Below are 13,092 nucleotides of genomic sequence, written 5' to 3'. Positions count from 1 at the left end.
CTATTCCCCCATTTGCCAGGAGATGGTGCTGTGGATTTTAAATCGCCGAGTCAAACACCTTAGTAGCTGTGTCGTTCCTCGTCAGAGTTTCTTTTAAAGTTTAATCATCAATGAAAGAAAAACTGTAGCATCCCATAACTTTATGAGGGGAAAGGACTGCGGTGTGAGTCAAACCAGACCAACTGCTACACATGAAATTGCTATTCAGTGAACAAAGGGCACAGAATATTTCCTCCCTATATCTAATCTGCGATAATGAAGTAATATTAAGTACAGTGCATTTTAAAAACAATGCCATCACATTACAGTAGTGTTTTCACTTTATCCCACAGGTTTTCTTTCTGTCCAAAATGTAAGGAAGTTAATTCCCAGCCCTCCCATCTGGATAACTGTTAGTGCACAACTAAAGGAGGTTGGGTATTTCTATTGTAAAGGTGAAGTGTCAAGCACACCAAAAAATTGTTCTTTGCTTTTATTAATCACAATGTAATTGATCGCTAAACTACATCCACAGTTTCTTACTCAGTGCAGTTTTCTGACCGTCTTCGCGTGAAAAACTAATTGTGGGGAGAAATGTCCCTTAGGAGGGTGGGGGGGGTTTTTGGAGGGGGGGGGGAATTGGCATTTGCAGTATAACTAACAGCAAACCTGCTCCAAAAGTTACAGTAATAAAGAATGGTTATCTGTACCCGACCACAAATCCCATCCTGTAGGGGATTTACTGTTGGGGATACTCCGCAGAAATACCCACACGTTATCAGCTCTTTAAGAAGTCCCTTTTGATCCTTTTGCCCTCTTTCTCAACAACAGGCGCGTAAACTTTGAATACCTAAGGTGCTTTAAAAACACTTTTCAAAGTCTCAGATGATGACTTTCAAAAGGGATTCTCATCCTGACTGGGAAAGTTTCCCTTCTATCGGGCTTTTTTTAATCCTCCTATTGCGCCTTGAAACTGTTAAATGAACAGCTAGTTGTATCGTTTTAATTGCAAAAGGAGTTATTTGGCCAGCGTTTGCTTAGCCCTGGGTGGGGGAGATCGAGGTAAGCGTTAGAGGTAGATTTGAGCCACAAAACAGAACTTTCTCCATAGCAACAAAACTTCAAATCTATTCTTTTTCTTATCTTAGAATAATTACTCTCTGCGTTTTGAGACGTTTGTAAGCAATTGAAGCTATAAACATGTCCCATAAAGCACATGAAATTCCTTTGGGGGATTGCAGGGCCCAATTATTGTCCAATATATTTCAGTGAAAGCTATCAAGCACATGGGGACATTTCACAAGGTGTGATTTTGTAAGGATTGTTTACTCTCTGCGCTCTTTTCAAAAAACAGATCTTTCCCCAGTTGTTGAGACACAACATGATTTGTCAAGGGCCACACATTCAGGTACAGTAGTGTAATTTTGTGACGCACACACACGTACTTCTAGGCGAATTTGTAGGAGAAGCTGGTAACTTCGTGAAAATAGCTATTTTATTCCGGACTGGGTTGATGGTTCTCTAATGAAATGTTTAACAAGATATTGCTACGACGAAGCTACAAGCATCTCGAGAATGGAAGAAACAGTGGGAAAAATAAAGAAAATACTGTACATTGGGGGGTTATTACAAAATATTTAAACTTGATATTTGGCTTTTAGGTTCAGTGTCAAATCCATGTAGCCGCAAGTGAGGACACACTGATTAAGTCTTTAGTACGGCCAGAGAGGAGTAAACTTGAATCTCATGTTAATATTAGTTTGATCAGAGAGTTATTCTTCTGGTATCAATGAAATGCTGACTATTTCCAAAGCATTTCAAAGCTCTAGGGAGTTACAGTATTCCCTCGGCTGCAATGAAACTGTCTTAATCTTTATAAAATATGCCTCGCTATCATTAAACTTCTGGGTATATCCAGACATAAATGGGAGATTCTGGCTTTCTTGAGAGTTTTATAGCAGACGGAATACACAACTTTATGCGCTACTCGGCGACCTGTTTACTGGAAGGGTTTTCTAATCCCCCCTCCCGCGCTTGAAATTTAGGACCCTGGGCTTTAGAAATTGATCATTAAGTGAAGATCTAGCTAGTTTCATACTCCAGTGCACCTAAAAAAAAATCTGCGTTCACGTTTTCAGTATAAATTGTGTAATCTCTGAGGCCATTATCATTTAAAGTGTTTCTTATTTTAGTGCTTTACAGGGTACAGCTTAATATTTGGGGCAAGCTGCCTGGCAGGGACGCTGTGCTCACAGCCAAACTTCAGAGAAATAAACTTGTCTAAAGCCCGATCATGCTTTCCTGAAATGGGCATAATTCTCTTCAGCCTCCCTGCTTACCACTCTTGCAAATTGAAGCACCGCCCCGCAGTCTAGGAAAGTTCACTTGCAGTTTATGCTTCTTGGGCATAACGGCGAAGTTGTTTGATTTGTTAGGGCGTTTCGTCTCCTTCCCTTCTTCACCTCAGCTCCCGGCTGCTTGCTACCGACATTATGAAAGAGCTGAAAGTCTAGTCAGTGACATAGGGCTGTGTCACAATTAAACCAGGTAACGAGACACTGGGCAGATGTGTTTTCATTGCACCGTAAGATAAATGCAGTGTTAAATGCCTGACAACTTCCCAGAAGCAATCAGCAAAAGTTTACGAGTGCATAAACCTCAAAGACCATTCCTCGGGTATTTTTTATAAGCCCCGCATTTAAAGCTTCTATAAATTCTTCTGCCTGCTTCCAAACCAAAGTTACTGGTGACTATTAAACAGCCACCTTCTTCAGGGAGCCCAGAGGAGTTTGATCCAGGATGGCTCACACCAAATGCAACTGGAAGAAGGTCGGGGCTTTGTGGGGGGAGGGGGAGGGTAGTAAATATAAGTTGAAGCTTGATAGACCGTTTGAACACTTAAGTATGGCAGATCAGGAGTGAATGAGTAGAAAGGTGGTTGATACATATCAGAGGTAGAGACACAGCAGGCAGACAGAGAAAGAAAATAAAACAAAGGAAGATTATAGCTAGATAGATGATATTGTGTTTAATCAGATAAGCACTGACACCCCGGATGATGGCAGAAAGTGGATAACAGCTATGGCCCACTCGGAAATTACAAAACTAGGTTTATTAAATATCATTGTTGATAACGTGACCTTATACTAGTTGCACCTGTCCATTATGGAGTGTTGCACCTGTCCAAAGCGTGACAAAGCATTAATCACTCCGATAACCATCCCCTAGTTCTGTGATCAGGACTCGGATGATGATGAAATGTCTTTAACACTGTAGCAACATCAGAGCCATTCAATCTTCCAGCTCCCAAACTGCTTACAGAGCAGGTGAATACACCATCCGAAAAGTTTCAAGCAAAAGAGAAAGGCAGGATTAATGAAGCCATATATCAGCCAGAGAGATTTCGCAGAAAGCCTCTCTTTGACCAAACGAACTGGGAGCAGTAAAATGTTCTCCTTAAACCATCAAATTACAATAATAGTATTCGTCATCCTTAAGTGATCAAATGAGTTTTACAAGTTGATATTAAACAGATAAAAACCTATTGTAATTATCAAGCTCTTTGTTTATGATCCCAGTGAAAATGAAGTTGCTAATTGGAAAACAATAAACCTAAAATGCCTTTGAATTAATAGACAAGGTGGGTGAGGTAATATCTTTTACTGGAACAACTTCTGTTGGTGAGAGAGAGAAGCTTTCGAGTTTACACTGAGCTCTTCCTCAGGTCTGGGAAATAATGGATCATTTTGGATTAATGATAGAGATTAACAGGAGTATCTATAAGAAAGAAACTGTAGATTTGAATGTGCACTTTGGGTTTCAATCAGGGACATTTGCACAAGCCAAATGGTAGACTTGGGTGAGGATGGGGGTGGGGTGGAGGCTGAATGGGGTGGGGGGCTGGGTTTGTTCATTTTAAATATAAACACACAAGGTGACTGAAGGCTGTATTGTAGCCATGTCCTTGCTAAATGAAATCTCAGTCAATTACTTTGAAAATCTGCAGCTTGGCTTCTTTTTATTCTTTACAGGTGAAAATTCAAACGTCTCTGTTGTTGTAGCCTGGTCCTTTCTTTCCTGAAACAAGGCACCCAACTGTTCTGATATTACCATTCAAAACCAGGTTCTGTGGCGAACCTCATTTGTGAATCTATTACAGAGATTAATAGATTATTTCTCCTTTTTCAACTAATTCTCAGTGGGCAAATTTAACCATATGGTAAGGAGAGAATTAGAATTTCATCACATTAGAGCAAAATGTAATGAAAAGAGTCCAACACCTGGGGCCATCTCGGAAAGACACAATTAAAAGGTTTTTAATGAAACCAGAGAAACCAAAAATTTCAGAGCCTTCAGTAATTCTGCCCCAACCGAATGATGCACTGGAAGTGTTGGGAAATATTGTTTTTACTGATGTCATAAGAATGAAAACCTGCCTCTAAATACCATGTGCTTTCAATGCGATTACAATAAAAGGAGAAAAGGGCTGGTTGTCTCTATTATTAGAGGATCAGCAGGACACATTTTAGACAAGTACTTGTGTTTACACTTCAGTGTGAGAACCTGGCTGTAAGGAAAGTGGGCCTTAAGGTGAAGAGTTTTAGCTAAAGCCTGGGAAATATAAATACATGGCGGATAATATTAATGAATTACATGATCTCAAGTTGATCTGATACATTCAGATGCACAAACTACCACCCATTTCTGAGTTAGGCAGGACCGTCCTTGTAAAGTATCCTTATTATAAGGAAGAAATCGCTAGAAAAAAAGTTGGTCATTCATTACTATTATTATTTGCCCCCAAATTAGTTTATTTTAAAGCTGATGCTTTTATTTGTATTGAAATGTGGGGGGTAATTACTATGAAGTAGCAAATCTGCGAGTGGAAAACTGTAAAGTGGGGGAGAGAAAAGCAGCACCTTGCAGTTTGTTCTCAATTTGTTTTGAAAGGGAGAAAAACGATTGTCTTGTCCGAAGCCAAGGTGAACTTTTATGGCGAGTCAGCAAGGAGCAGCCTAGCTTTTGCTATTCCACGCGATCCCTTTCCACAGGGAGAGCTAAGTTCATGTAAACGGGGGTGGAGTGACTCTCTCTTGCTAAGTTAGCAGAAGTCTGCTCGCAGCACTTGGAGGAAAGCGCTCAAGTGGGCACCTCCGCAGTGCAGCTCTGTAATTTGCTGAAGGAGGCGAAGAACATCCCGAGCTCTAAGCAGGGCTTTTAGTGTGCTCATTGATGAGTGAAAGTCGCCACACATGTCAAGCTAAAGGCAGTTGTTGGGTTCCTAACAGGACACAACGTCTTGCAAACATATGCGTGAAGCTGTGTCTACAGATGGCAGGGAGAATAATGGAGCAGGCGCCTTTTATAAAGCTCTAGCTGCTGCCTGTCTTCAGACCTGGGAAATGAAACTCTTCAGACTCAGGGCCAGCTAGCGCCTGGGCTTGTTTGTTACCGCTTTAATCCTATTAATTAAAACGTTAACCTGATTGGGTAGAGAGCTCTGTCCCAACAGGCGAGTCTTCTTCATAATAACCTACTCGCCGAGCTAATGATGTAAAAGACTCCCCCGTCTGCGGCGGCTGCTGGGGCCGGAAATCTCTTGAAGGTGAAGCCAAGCAAGATAAACGGCGGACGAGGGGGCTGCTCGCAGCTCACAATGCCCGAGCGCATCCCCTGGTGAGAGCTCGCGGCCAGCAGAGAAGGCGACGCGGAGGAGCGCGAGGAGCCGGAGCAGGGCAGGTGCCGGCGGAGGAGCCCGGCGGGCAGCATGGAGCGGGCGCTGAGCCTGGCCGCGGACGAGGACTTGTTCCACAAGAGTCTCAGCGCCTCGGCCACGAGGATGGAGGCCGCCTTCCGCGCGCCCCCGGGGCTCGACCTGAGCCACCCGCGCGAGCGCCAGCCCTCGCCCCTCAGCTGCTTCGAGCCGGGCGAAGCGGAGGGGCTGCTGCAGCCCGGGGCGGCGCTGGGGGCCGGCGACCCCCTCGCGCTGCCGGCCGGCTCGGTGTGCGGCAAGTACGGCGAGAGCACCAGCCGCAGCTCGGTGGCGGAGAGCAGCGGCGGCGAGCAGAGCCCCGACGACGACAGCGACGGGCGCTGCGAGCTGGTGCTACGCGGGGGAGACCCGCGGGCCGCCTCGCCCGGGGCGGGGGGCGCCGGGGGGGGCCTGAAGGCGGCCGAGGGCGGCTGCTCCAACAGCCACGGCCTGGGCGGGAGCAAAAAGTCGAAGGAGCAGAAGGCGCTGCGGCTCAACATCAACGCCCGCGAGCGGCGGCGGATGCACGACCTGAACGACGCGCTGGACGAGCTGCGGGCGGTGATCCCCTACGCGCACAGCCCCTCGGTGCGGAAGCTCTCCAAGATCGCCACGCTGCTGCTGGCCAAGAACTACATCCTTATGCAGGCGCAGGCTCTGGAGGAGATGCGGCGCCTGGTGGCTTATCTCAACCAGGGCCAGGCCATCTCGGCCGCCTCCCTGCCCAGCTCGGCGGCGGCTGCGGCGGCCGCGGCCGCCGCCTTGCACCCAGCCCTCGGTGCCTACGAGCAGGCGGCCGGCTACCCCTTCAGCGCCGGCCTGCCCCCTGCCAGCTCCTGCCCGGAGAAATGTGCCATTTTCAACAGCGTCTCCTCCAGCCTCTGCAAACAGTGCACGGAGAAGCCTTAAAGCCCCCGCCAGGCGCTTCAACCCGGGCAGGGCAAGGAGCTGGCAGGGAGGGACTCGGGGCAAGGACTTAGGCTAAATCCTCCGTTTCTCGTGATTACTAGGCTTATGGGCTTTTTTTTTCTTTTCCTTTTTGGAAAGGGCCGAGGGTGGGCTTGGGGGCTTTCCTCGTGGAAGTGGTGACTTGATCGCAACCAAGACCTCAGCGAAGTAAAAAATCGCAAGTGTGTGTGTGTGTGTGTGTGTGTGTGTGTGTGTGTGTGTGTGTGTGTGTGTGTGGACACAAAGAGAGGATGAGAAATAGCAGCTGGGGGAGGAAAAAGGAAGCCCCCCTCCCCGGCTGATGTATTTAAATCCCGCTTACTGGGACTCGAGAACTCTGCCCCAGCGAGCTGAGGCCCGGGGGTGGCTGGCTGGGGTGCGGGTGGCGGGGGCTCCAGCTGCATGGTCATTGAGACAAATCAGAAGGGGCACTTGCAACCAATTGTTTTGATGCTGAGCCAGGCGCCAAACAAACTTGAAATGTAGACTTCTTATTTAAACGAAACCAAGAGACTGAACCACTGCTATGAAAGACTGACTTGTATTTTTTATTGTCTCTGAACTTTGATCCTGTGAAAATGCGCGAAGTTTTGGCGAGAGTGATTTAAAGAGAGAGAGAGAAACTAACACCCTACTCCGTGTGGCTGAAAGTATTGCATTTTTAAAACAAATATTTATGTGCACCTTGTTTCTTTCCACGTTGCAATGATGTATAAACAAGACATGATATTTATTTGTTCTTCTTTCAAGGACCCTTCCACGCCAACAATATTTATCATGTGTTAAGGTCACGGGTCTTATGTGCAGTTTTTTTTTTTCAATGCTTCTAAAATTCTGTTTTATGGATTAACTTAAACTGTGTGCCAAGTGTTTAAAATGTTTATTTGCCAACAACGTATACGCAGAACTATGGCTGTATCGGAGCTGCTTAGGTTTATGAAAGGTCATCTGGATTTTAAGTTGCATCATCCCTGTATTTAAATTGAGCTTTAATAAATTGCTTCAGTCCAAAAATCACAGGAAAGGTGTATTCTTAATTCTCAATTAACTGACTTTTTAAAAAGGGGATTCTTTGCATTATAAAGGGTAATAGCTATTTACTTTTACAAGGCATCAAAGCAATAGCTCCTATGGGGGGGGGGGGGAACACTTGCCAAGCTCCATGTGTTCCCAGGCGCTGTCTTTTTTTCCTTTTTTTCTTTTTCCAAAGGTATAATTTAATTGCTCTCTATGTATGTAAATTAATCTGACTGTGGATGATTATTTAAATTGAAATACTTTGGGCTGATTTACAGAACGGCTGAAATCTATTTTTTTTTTAATCTAAGGAAAAATAAAATAAGGAGAAGAGCAAAAAGTGGCTATTTACCCAAAGTGAGCTTTCAGTCTGAGTTTGCATGGCTGGGTGGCTGTCTCTGCCATTTGTAAATCAAGATATTTTTTCCCCCCTCTTCAAAAAGGAGTCCTGCTCTTTTCCACTACTTGCAGATAATACAAATTCGGACTGTCAGGTTGGATGGCAAAATAGGAGCCGTGATGGATCTGTTGGCAGGTCATGGATGTGTAAAGAGTGATATATATTAAATAGGTCAATCAGATTATGACAGCATTGTACGATCGTTTGTATGTGTATCTATGTCGGAAAGAATCTTTATTAAAATATTTTCAACAAACTTTTTATTATGCTGTTCTTTGTACCAGGAAGGGGGGGAAGTATCCCCTTTCTCTTTCGCTTTGCCTGGGTGCCAAACATACAAAAATAGCATGGCTCAGGGACTGTGGCATTCAAGTTCTTGACATAGATCCATTGTTATTATTCACCTGTTTAATTGACACGGGGTTGACGCGTTGCAAGAAAGAGAAATGAAAGCAGTAGTGAGAGGCCGAGGAAGAGAGAGAAGAGCCCCCAAGTTTGCTTGTAGGCCGATTGAAGGCTCTCTTCACACTTCCAACCTGGAGATGAAACCTCAGTCTGGGAGGGAGCTAATGCTGAAAAGATGCAAGCTGTTAGGGTTTTTGTATGTTCCCACATATGGCGGTGTTAACAAGAGTAACGGTCTGCAATTGCTTACAAGAGGAGGGGGGGAGAGACAGACACACACACACACACAGTTGGCTAGATGTTTTTTGGTTCTCTTTGCAGTTCCTTAAATTCCCTGGGAGCTTGAGCCCACAGTCCAAAAGCGGCTCGCTTTTCGCACCCGAAGAGCAGTCAGGCTCGATTATCAATATCCAGAAAACCCAGTGCTGAAGTGACTATTGCCCGCGTTGGGCTGGCGCGTGAGCATCCGGCTCGGCGGAGGGGTCCCGAGAGGGCGGCACTAGACCTCTTCCCTCAGGGGACCCCAGCCCCACCGCCAGCCAGGTTTCCTTGGTGGGGTCGGGGTTATGTGTATGTGCCCGCTGCATCCAGTATGCTCCATTTACTGACTCTGGGTAGTGTCAGCGTCTAATGATAGCCCTAAATGGCATCCAGCGTGGTAGAAGGGGATACACATTTTCCGCTCCACTTCCCATCAAAGAGATTAATCAGAACCTGTAACTTTTCAGGAACCATAACTGCAAAGTGCCACGAAGCTGTGGGAAGGCAGCCCAGGGAGGGTGGGCAGCTCAGCCCCCAGGCGCAAGCAGAGCCGTCTCTCAGCATTTACTAGACAAAGCCTGGGTGCGTCTAATTATGATTATTAAAACAATTTCCATGACGATGTCTAATATTATGTTAATTTGAAAACAACTGTGTATGAAAACTGTCGACTATAATACCTAAATTCATTTAATGAAACACATCGTTAAGGCAATTAAACCTCCTGGATGTGATTAAGGAACATAATTACGACACTGTTCTGCGCCATAATTGGGTGTCTTTAATCAAGGGGTAAAGTGATCAGCAACACAGCCATTAGTTTGTATTGTTCTGTCTCTGCTGTCCATCATTCTGATTAGGAATTAACCACAGCTACCCGTCTGACTCTTTTGTGTGTGTGTGTGTGTGTGTGTGTGTGTGTGTGCATATTAACATCTTAGGCCACATTTGCTGCAAGAGTTACTGCTTCATATTTCTCATGACAAAGGCTCCTTCCTTGAAATATTCCCCTCGTAGGTGCGGCTGGCTTCTCAATTCTCGCTGGAACTAGTACCGCGTAACAAATTACGGAGTGGGAAAGGAAGATTCCCAACAGTTTTAATAATTCCGTGTGGAAATGCTATGATAATCTTTGCTATGGAAGGCAAGATGAAGGCTGGGGGGAGTCTTTATGAATCAAAGGGTGGGGCTAAACTTTTTAAATAAGTCTGGCTTGTTCCTCTACTTTAATTCAAACACGTCCCCTCCTAGGCTGGGAAACAGCTGTTCTGCACTAACAACCTGCACTCATCAGAGCTCGCTACAGATCTGTAACTGACTCTGAGCTAGTTCCTGTGATCTGGGACATTCTTTGGAAGTGCCTTAACGTGCTGATGAGTGACCAAAAGTTTGCTAGAGAGCAGCGACTTGCTGCAACAGCCCCACTCCCCTAGGAGCGGTTCTCCCCAGGCATTCACTCGGGAAGCTTAAGTTGTCTGAAATTTGACATTTAAACGACCGAGCTGGCAGTTGAGATCAAAGTTAGTTCTGAGCCGCCAATGTCGCTACCGTTCCCTAACTGTGTGCACGCAAGTGCCGTCCTAGTGGTTTCAATTAACGTTGTATTTTTTGCAGCGCAATCCTCCAAGACCCCCCACCCCCAGCTGCTTTTATAAGCGTGGTTTGCGCCAGTCTGAGTTAGCAGAGAGGATCAGCCGAGATGGCTCAGAAAACGCGTTTCAGTCGCGGCCAGCGCCTCCTGTCAGGGGGTGACTGATCTGACTTTATTTTTGTCGAGCCTGTGACAGTTTCCGAGGCGGTGCCGCTTTTAACACCTCTTGCCTATTCCCCTGTAATCAGCAACGTCGCTGGGACCTGACACGGAACCGGTCTTACACATTGTCTCCGTCAGACCAGCGGTGTGCACGCGCGTGGGGGATTTCCCCCCTTCTTTCCTGATGGATCCCAATAGGATCAGAACTGACCAGCCCCTGGAAGAGCTTGTGTCCGACACCCCGCCAAAACAAGCCCATTCAACCAGCCTTCTCCAAACCACCCCTAAGCTTCGGTTGCCAAGCCAGACTCCCCCCCGCCCCTTCCCCAGTTCTAATCCTGCGACTGTCCCAGCATGAGTGACATTGACTTTCCTAATGTAATGACTTATGAAAGATATAATCATGTGTTAAATTGAATCCTTCGTTTAACTGTTAATGGTGTGCTCTGGGCACATTTACGTATTAGATGCTATGGTAACTAATTACCGCTAGAAAAAGGGATCATACACTTTCTAGACTTTGACAAATAATTATGAGTGTGCACAGCCCGGCTGGCAGCAGTTGCAGCGGATCTGCTGGAATGAGTAAGTGACTAAATGAATGGGTAAGTGAACTTGTGTGCATGGAGGGGAAGAGATAATGAATAGTGGTCAAGTGAGTTTTCTTATTCAAACCTTTAATGAAAATGTGATTTAGGATGGGGGGGGGGGGGGGAGGGGAATGCGGTGCTGCCTCTAAACGTAATTAAATTGCGCAACTTAAACACCAGAAACATAAATAAGTTGGCTTTTAATTAAAATGCAGCCGTCAAAGTAAATTATCCACGTGCTAGGAAAGTTTGCAGCAATTAACACTATTTTTAAAGTGGGTTGTTGGTAAAATAAATGAGCCACTAGTGCGTATGCTATCGCCAGGATCCTTTATAACTGTGATTTCGCCCATTGCCAATACCCTCAGGGGCGATTTAAACTGGGCTTTTAATCAGATGGCAGAGCGAGTCACTGCCTGACAGGTACATAACTTTAAAGGAAGTCAGTCGGCTCACGGCTCCGTTGCAGTACCGGGTTAATTGACATGGGGCTGGATTGTCTGACTTTAGTTCCCCCTTTTAAAACAAGATCGCCCGTTTTATATAAACATTAATTTAACAGATTGTCATGGAGAAGCGAAGCTGCTTCGCCTTTCAATGTGGAGCACGGATTCTTTAGATGCAGTCTATACAGAGACTGCCACCGATTGCAGTCCGCTTTCCTTGTGCAGTGCAGCTAATTGTCCTGGGATTTGAGTTCCCCGAGGCTCATTACAGCTCCTCCTTCTCTCCAATCAGGCAGCTGGAAATGCCCCACTGGGATTTCCCCCTTAGTACTCTCGCTCTCTTGGGGCAGGTGGATTTCCAGCTCTTGCACTCTCTGGAATTTGGCTTGTTAGTGTGGACAGAAGGGAAAATTATTTCGCGGTACTTCTTTCTTCCCTTAACGCTCCAGCAGTGCCAGGCAAGACAGGGGCAGAAGCTCAAGGGAGAATATTTATTTCCTTTCCCTGAATCTTCACCTGTCCCGATCCTTCAGCGCTCCTTCCGAGAGACCCTCGTGGGCTCGAGTCGAGCAACGTTCACCAGAGTTTAATAATGGGTTCTCCCTTCCCATAGAAAATACTGATAATCGTTCATTCAGGCGTAGCAAGGGTTAAGCAGATCAGGTACCATCGCTTCACGCGGTCGACAAGTTGAAGTACACAGGACGCAGGAAGTGCTTGCTTGATTTGGCTTTTCCTTTACACTGAGGGGTAACGCGGAATATTAGTCAGTGCTGTTGCTGAAGAAACACTGCAGCACATTTGCTAAGTGAGCAAAAGCTTGTGAGCTACAGCCCAGCCCCGTGGCTCTACAGAATAATGGCTAAAGATCAGCTCCATTTCAACATGCTAATAGAAATGCTTTCTAATGGGTTTACTTTAATTTACACGGGCTATCTTCATGCAGACTTTAAACGTTTCCCAAAGCCCGTACTCGCCCTTGTCCTCTCAGCCTGATTCAGAGATGGGTAATACAACATGAAATAAATGTATGATCTGATTCAAGCATTTGACTGCTGTATTTTTAAATTCATATCTGCACATATAAGAACTGTGATATGTGACTGATTTGAAAGCTATAGCAAAATGATGCATTGTAGATAAACCACCATTTCCTTATATAATTGTCACAGATTAAAATAGAAAAGAAAAATACATTTCTACTAGGGGCAAAACAAACATTAATGACACTCAAACTGCTAGACAACCATAAATTAACCTCATCACACCTTAGAAAAGGTATCAGTGGTTATCCAAAATAGTTATTATTTCTTCTAAGAAGTTTCAGAAGAAAGTTCACCATGGATTTTTACAAATCTTTATCATTTGCAAACGTTTTCTAATATCCAGGTATCTCTGTTTATGGCTAACTGCTCTTCTCTTTTATAACAATATACATATTTAGGTCCAGGAATTCAGATATGCTAACAGACTGGCTAATTAGGAAACCCCATTTCTTTTATCCCACTCAAACAGTTACTGAAGAAGGTGGTGTTTTTAGG

At 45.3% G+C, this 13,092-nt stretch overlaps 1 protein-coding gene across 1 annotated transcript; it reads left to right on the top strand.

Annotated features, from left to right (window-relative positions):
• Positions 1-5,746: 5,746 nt before the first annotated feature.
• BHLHE22 (basic helix-loop-helix family member e22) lies at positions 5,747-6,640 on the top strand. The gene has a single exon (XM_065400036.1). The coding sequence runs from the start codon at positions 5,747-5,749 to the stop codon at positions 6,638-6,640; it is 894 nt and encodes a 297-aa protein (XP_065256108.1).
• The last annotated feature ends 6,452 nt before the right edge of the window (positions 6,641-13,092 follow it).

This window comes from Emys orbicularis, chromosome 2, assembly GCF_028017835.1.
Source record: "Emys orbicularis isolate rEmyOrb1 chromosome 2, rEmyOrb1.hap1, whole genome shotgun sequence".
NCBI lineage: Eukaryota > Metazoa > Chordata > Testudines > Emydidae > Emys > Emys orbicularis.
Note: the sequence above shows the minus strand (reverse complement) of the source record. Positions and strands in the feature narration are given on the sequence as shown.

Coding starts and splice junctions, on each gene's coding strand:
- BHLHE22 (XM_065400036.1), top strand. CDS start 5,747: ATGGAGCGGGCGCTGAGCCTGGCCGCGGACGAGGACTTGTTCCACAAG.